General features: G+C 33.2%; 1 protein-coding gene across 1 annotated transcript; it reads left to right on the forward strand.

The window, feature by feature from the left end:
- Nucleotides 1-6,990: 6,990 nt before the first annotated feature.
- LOC110697007 (probable histone H2B.1) lies at nt 6,991-7,620 on the forward strand. The gene has a single exon (XM_021874339.1). The coding sequence runs from the start codon at nt 7,076-7,078 to the stop codon at nt 7,481-7,483; it is 408 nt and encodes a 135-aa protein (XP_021730031.1). The 5' UTR covers nt 6,991-7,075; the 3' UTR covers nt 7,484-7,620.
- Nucleotides 7,621-7,908: the final 288 nt, after the last annotated feature.

A 7,908-nucleotide genomic window follows, 5' to 3' on the forward strand; every position in this document is an offset into this window, starting at 1 on the left:
GTTCATTTGTTAAATGAGCAAACAAATGTTTGCTCATTAAATGATAGATCAATGAATTCTTGCTCATTTGATAGATATTCAAAGAATTTCTTGCTCATTTGCTAAATGAGTAAAGAAATGTTTGCTCATTTCACAAATGAGAAACTATTTTTGCTCATTTAAGAAATGAGCATTTACCTTTTTGATTATTTGCTAAATGAGCAAGGAATTAATTGCTCATTTGATGATTGAGAAAAGATATGTTTGCTCATTTGACCCGAGGAGAGCTGATTTTGGACTGGGAGATGAAACAGGAGTGCAATTGTTCCAAGTTCATATAATAGCTAATTTGCTCACTTGCCAAATGAGCAAATAATTATTTGCTCATTTGACAAAATGAGTAGTTAACTATTTGCTCATTTGATAAATGAGCAAGGAATTATTGCTCATTTGAGAAATGAACAAATATTTAGTTACTCATTTGAATATGTTCTATTTTCAATTCAACAATATTTGCAAAGCATTAAACTATGATTAGTACAAAATTAATAATATATTATTAAATATAAAAATTCAACAAAACCTTATATGTATATAGAAGTACCATTACACTTTTTTGGACAATTTCTAATATCATGATGACTCAATTCACCACAACCTCTACATAATCTCTTCTTTTTTTTGGTTTTGTTCTATAGCCTTTTCATTTTCTCCCTTAAGCCTTTTTGCACTTCTACCTCTTGTTTCAACATTTGACACATCAATCTCAGTCGCTTTCTTTTTTGAAGTCTCTTCATTTGATACATGAACTCCAGTCCCTTTATTCTTTGAAACTTTTGGAGGTTTGACAATTATTTCAGTTGGCACACTAGCTCCAATCAATAGCTCAATGTCTTGCTCTTTGTTTTTTGCACTTCCAGCTGTTGTTTCATTATTTCTTGCAATCCTCTTTGCTTCCAAATCCTTTCTTATTCCTTGAAGATTTATCACAAGGTCTTGAATATCTTCATCTTTGCCTTCTGCCAAACTTACACAAGTGTGTATCTTTGACCATAAATCATTTAATAATTTTTTCTTGTCTATTATATTAGCACATTGCTCCAACAGGTTTCCTCCCAAGTCAAAAATTGGTGAAATGTGCAATTTTTTCTTTTGTCTAATGTGCAAATAATTGAATGCTCATTTGTCATATGAGCAAATAACTCAATGCTCATTTGTGAAATGAGCAAACAATTCAATGCTCATTTGTCAAATGAGCAAATAATTCAATGCTCATTTGTCAAATGAACATGCAATTCAATGCCCAAATACATACTCTTATCAAAGAATATTAGACTTATGGGGATATTCAATTTTCACATAGAAGTAATGAGCAATTAAACTAATTTTATTTAACACAAAGTCATTAATTTAAGCCATAGCTAGTAATAACACATAAATGAATTACCTATTGGTTTGGTATGTGGTATCAAAGGATATCATATCACCAAATAGAGCATAACTCTTTTTACAAAGGGGGTCTAACCACAATGCTCTACAAAGGCAATAATCTTCAACCATCTCAAAATCAAAGAAAAAAGCGCTTCACATTAGCTTTTTGTTGGTAAAGTTATCCACGAACATTTGAGCATCGCTTCCTTGAATGTATGCTTTTAAATCTCTATGAAAATTTTTGAAATCTTCCTCAGATGCACCATTGTTTTCATATCCTCCAACAATTTCCTTCACCATTCGAAAAGTTGTAACGGGACCAATATTCACCTATTTAAAGAACAAAACAGTTTGTCACATGAGCAAATAATTCAATGCTCATTTGTCAAATGAGAAAAAAATTATTTGCCCATTTGTCAAATGAGCAAACAACTTTTATTAAAACATACAGAGAATTCATGAAACATAAGAATATTTGAAACATAAGAGAATTCATGAAACAATTCAATGCTTATTTGGCAAATGAGCAAAAAATTATTTGCTCATTTATCAAATGAGCAAACAACTTTTATTAGAACATACATAGAATTCATGAAACATAAGAGAATTTGAAAGTGTTACCTTAGAATTATTTACAATTATTTTTTTGTGTAAAATGTTCATTTTCCTTCCTTCTTTTTGGAATAGATTGCAGCTAGGTGTATAAAGTGCATGAGTATGTCCCTCATGAAATTGTGTCACTATGAATGGGTTATCATCACAATGATTTAGGACAATATGTGCCTTGCACCCAACACGAGTAACGAGTCTCTTCCTTTTGATTAAAGCTTTTTCTTCATTGTTTTCCCCTTCCTTGGTATTTAAATCTTTTTCTACAGTAGTCTTTCTTTTCTCTTTGTATCCTTCCTTATTGCACAAGATATACTAATATTTCAATTCTTTGCTTCTTCTTTGTCTTTTTAGTTGTAGACTTCCTTGTATTGAAACCAGAAGCAAATGCATAGCCTTTATAAAATTCAAGGCCCTCTTCAAGATTATTAAACTTCATCCCTATAGCTGGTTTCAACTCATTGGGGCATATTGGATGCCATTCTTTTGTTCCTCCAGGAGTGATCAAAGGTGCTACTTTAGGAGAAACTACTATTGTAGGAGTAGTTGGCACATTTGTGATGGTACTTGATTGACTCTCACCTTGTTCATTGTTGCTCATCATTTGTGAATATGCACCTCCTTAAACACACACACACACACACAAATACACTCTCAAAAATTAGAACTAAAATTGGATTCTTAAACAAACTTACACACACACAGGCATATATACACACTTACACACACACACACAAACACACACACACACACACACACACACACACACACACACACACACACACAATAATTTCAGAATCTATAATTAGAACTGAAATCAGTATCTGAAATCAGAATTGCAAGAAGAAAGAGGAGGGGTCAGGGGGGATAGGTTTGCTCATTTGTCAAATGAGCATGCTATTCAATGCCCACATACATAAACTCTTACACTCACACTCACACTCACACTCACTCACACTCACACTCACACTCACACACAGACACACTGTTACACTCACTCACACTCACACTCACACACACTCACACTCACTCTCACACACACACACACACACACACACACAAAATTCTGTATACTGAGTGTTTTTACCCGAAACACTGAGTACTTATCCTTGAATTACTTATGAATGTCATTAATATTTGCTCATTTTAATTGTAGTTACCTCATTTTAAATGTTCTATTATACATATTTAGGTTTGCTCATTTTAATTTATTTTCTCATTTTAAATTTGATTGAAAATAAGAACATAATAACAGCATTCAATTGAAAATAAAAACCTACTAACAACATAATAAGAGCATTCAATTAAAAATTTCAGAACATTTTTTATCTAAGTTTAATATGACGTCATTACAATCACTATCAAGTTTAATATGATATCATTAAAAGCTCTATCAAATTAATCAAACCTAAATAATTGATTCAATTCAATCAAATAATTGATGCAATTAAACATTCAATTCGATTACTTTAATCCGAAAATTAACATGTAATTCAATTCGAAAATTAACATGCAATTCCAAAATTTTCAGAGATGTAAAATCAAAATATTTTGAACATTCAGATTAACATGCAATTCAAAATTAAAAGTACGAACAAACCTCAATGAGGATGAAATTGCGACTGTTGAAATTTGCAGAAAGAAACCGTTGAAATTTGCAGAAAGAAACCGTTGAAATTTGCCAAAAGAAGAGCATACTCAGTGAATCGCCATTGATAAGTAAATCGCCATTGATGAGCTTTGATTTGCAGGCAGAATAGAGGAGAGAGATAAAGTAGAGGCTGAAGGTTAGTTTGCTAGGCAGGCTTATAATCTCAGCGGTTGGATTTCGTCTAATATAGCGGCTAAGTTTTGTCCTCACATAAGGTGTGGGTTCTCACATAAAGGGTGGTTCTCACCAGATCCCGACCCTATGTGTGTGTGTATATATATATATATATATAAACATTACTAGAAAACATCGGAAGGACCTTGTTTTCCGTCGAAAACCCCGTTCCCGACGGAAATTCCGTCGGAGCTGGTTGTCGAAAACCCTTTCGTAGGAAAATGGACATATTGCGACGAAATTTTCATCGGAAACCATTTTGCGACGGAATTTAAGGCGTCGGACAATATTTCATCTAAAAAAAAAAAAACCAGCCCGACCCCTAACCCGTACCCCCTCTCCTTCTAATCCACAACCTACCACCATCCACAACCCACATCTACCACCAAAAACCACAACGACCCATATCAACCACCGAACCCACAACGACCCAGATCCACCACTACAACCCACTACCACTGAAACCCTTACAAGCCACAATGACCTAGATCCACCACTACAATCCACCACCACAGTCCACCACCACTGAAACCCCTACAATCGACAACGACCAAGATCCACCATTAATTCCACAACCCACTAACCGAAACCCCTAACCCAGAACCCACTGACCGAAACCCCTAACCCAAAACCCACTGACCGAAACCCCTAACCCACAACCCACTAATGAAACCACTAACCCAGAAAGACCAACAACCAACCACCACCGAAACCTCTAACCCAGATCCGCACCCACCACAACCTACCCTAGATCGACTTAAAACTACCCACTAGCACCGCAATTTAATCACACCACCATAAAAATAAAGAAGAAAAAAAACCCAAACCAAATTAAAAAATAGAAAAAGAAGACATACCTCACATTCCACCTTAAAACATGTCAAATTTGGGTTTTAAAGGTTAGATTTGACCAGAGTTTTCATGGTCAAATTTGATATGAAAAACCTTTAGTTGACGGTGTTAGAAATGTGAACCTCGAATTTGGCGTTCGTTGATGGTGAAGCGGGCTAGTGGCGAGGAGAAAGACAAGAAAGAGGAGAAAGTGAAAGCTGAGAAAAGATATATGAAGAGGAAGAAAGGGTGGTGAGGAAAAGAGGAAAGGAAAGAGAAGGAGAAGGGGAGAACGAAGGAGAAGAGCAGATCGAGAGAAAGAAAAAGAGAAAAGGAGAGAGAAAGAGAGGCGGAAATAAGAAAGAAAGGGGGAAAGGGCTGCATTTTAGGGTTTGGGGAAAAGACTGCATTTTAGGGTTTGGGAAAAAGGATTTTAACTTTTTTAAAATTATATTCCAATGGAAAATTTTGTCGGAAATTCCCGATGGACTATAAATCCGTCGGTAACTGTAAATTACGACGAAAATTTCCGTTGGAAAGCACATATATTCTGACGAAATTTATTTCCATTGGAGATTTCTGACGGAATTGTTGAATTCATCGGAAATATTCGACGGAACATAAATCCGTCAAAAGTTTTGCCTTTTCCGACAGAATTTCGGGTTTGTCGAAATTTACGTGTTTTTTAGTAGTAAAAGCACGACCTTTAAATTAAAAGGTCTTATAAGAAAGCAACAAAATAAACTAACACACTAATACAACCTCCAATTTCCCAACCATACACAAATAGTAATATGTTACCTTAATAAACAACCCGAGAGAATGTCGAACAACCTTTGAATGCCTCTTCGATCCACAAATATGCTAGGAAATAAAGATGTAGTTATCTAATTGATGAACAACGAAACAAAAGGAAAATTTTATCAACAACTACCAATTATAGCACGTGTTTTTTTTAAAACAACTAGCTATTTTTTTTTTTAAAAAGAACTACCACAAAGTTGTAAAAAGTTTAAGTAGCACTACGACTCTAACTATTTTGGCTAGAATCTCCGGCATTTTGTTCTCACTTTTTATAACTATATTTAACTATTAGGTTTATCCTAAAATTCAATAAATAACCTGGCATCGCCCGGGACACAAAGCTCGCATATGTAACATGTAATAATTTAAAGGGTAGACTTCAATAAATTCAAATTAAAAAAAAATAGATCGAATTTCATAATTCAATTAATTTTAATTGACTATTATTATTATTATTAATAATCTTAATATTATATAACTAATATATAAAGCTAAACTTTTAGCCTGGTCACGAGGCAGTGACACTTTGCGTTCCGACTTTTTGCCAAGTGTCACACCACGTTGAATAGATTTAAATAGACTTCATAAGATAAAAAAGTTAGTTTAGAATTATATTTGGATAGAATTATATATAGAATAAAATTGTTAATTTACATTTTATTTTCGATAAAATACCAATATTTTAGATGTACAAATTGAATTATAATTATATTAAAAAAATTATTAGATTATAATTCTTAAAAATTATGATACAAATTTATTTTTTGCATCATAATATATTCTGGAGCGAAGGAAGTAGTTTAAAGCATAAAACAGCTAATTATAATATATACTAATCAGTTAAAATATTATCACTATGTAGACCTTTGAATCTTGTCATAAGTTATATCAGACTGAGTCACTTCAGGTTACGTGTCAAGAAATGTTCAAACCTTGCCCAAAGTTTTGGGTTCGGCTCAATCTAATGGGTTTTGAACATTTATTTTATTTTATTTATTTTTAATATATGAAATCGATCATTGACACCAACATTATTATTACTCATTACATGCTTATTAGATGTCAAATCGTCACCAAAACACATCAATTCCTAACTAATTTTGTATCAATGATATATTTTAAAATTTGACATATAGATTAAAAATTTATCTTAAAATTCAATAAACAACCCGGATATTGCAGCACAAAAGTACAAAACTAGTATTTTATAAATTCGTGCATTACACGAAGCAACACTAGTGATTTAATAAAATAGTAGCCCTCCTTGGGTTTCTTAAAGAAAAAAAAATGAGTGGTTCACAAAGTTCAAAATTAAACCGCCATTTCAAAACACACCCCTATTTTAAAATTTAAGCTCATTTATAAACACTCCCCGCTAAAAATCACAAACCAATCTCAACCATCCATTCAAACCATATCCCAAACAATCAACGGCAAAATACCCTCGATCCGTGTCACTCAAATTCAACCAATCACCTTCCAGCACACTTTTCTATAAATACCCAAATCCTCTACCTTGAGACTCCACTACTTCAATCCAAAACACAACACATTTCTGCAATTTTCCCTCTCAAAAACCTCAAATTTAATACATCAATGGCGCCAAAGGCAGACAAAAAGCCAGCAGAGAAGAAACCGGCCGATGCTGAAAAGAAGCCGAAAGCTGAAAAGAAACTCCCCAAAGAAGCAGCACCAGGGGAGAAGAAGAAGAAGAGATCAAAGAAGAGTGTAGAAACCTACAAAATCTACATCTTCAAGGTTCTGAAACAAGTTCATCCCGATATCGGTATTTCGAGTAAGGCAATGAGCATAATGAACAGCTTTATCAATGACATTTTTGAGAAGCTTGCTCAAGAATCTGCTCGTCTTGCGAGATACAATAAGAAGCCTACTATCACTTCTCGTGAAATTCAGACTGCTGTTAGACTTGTTTTGCCTGGTGAATTGGCTAAGCATGCTGTTTCTGAGGGTACTAAGGCTGTTACTAAGTTTACTAGCTCTTAATTTAGGGTTTTGAGTATTAATGTTTTACATTTTTTTTCAGTTCATGTTGCTGGATTATTAAGGAATTGATGTATAGTTTTGCTTGGAAATCAATGGAATTATCACATTTTGCTGGCTAATTTGATGAATTAGTTCAATTTTGCCTTTTGTCCTAATTTTTAAGCATTAATTTGGATGATTATAGGAAAGAGAATTATATACTCTAATTGATATGAATTTGTATATGTTGGTTAAATCTTTGATTATTTGTGGAGTTAATTGTTGATTTTTTTTTTTGCTGAAATTGCTTATATATTGATGTTTAATTGAATATACGAGGAGATGTCAATTATTGAACAATACTTGTAATTTTTCCTTTACAGTACAGTATTTGTAAATTATCAAATTAAATTCATGTGTTGAAGTTGTATAATTTTTGTAAACTA

This window comes from Chenopodium quinoa, unplaced genomic scaffold, assembly GCF_001683475.1.
Source record: "Chenopodium quinoa cultivar QQ74 unplaced genomic scaffold, ASM168347v1, whole genome shotgun sequence".
Taxonomy (NCBI): Eukaryota; Viridiplantae; Streptophyta; class Magnoliopsida; order Caryophyllales; family Amaranthaceae; genus Chenopodium; species Chenopodium quinoa.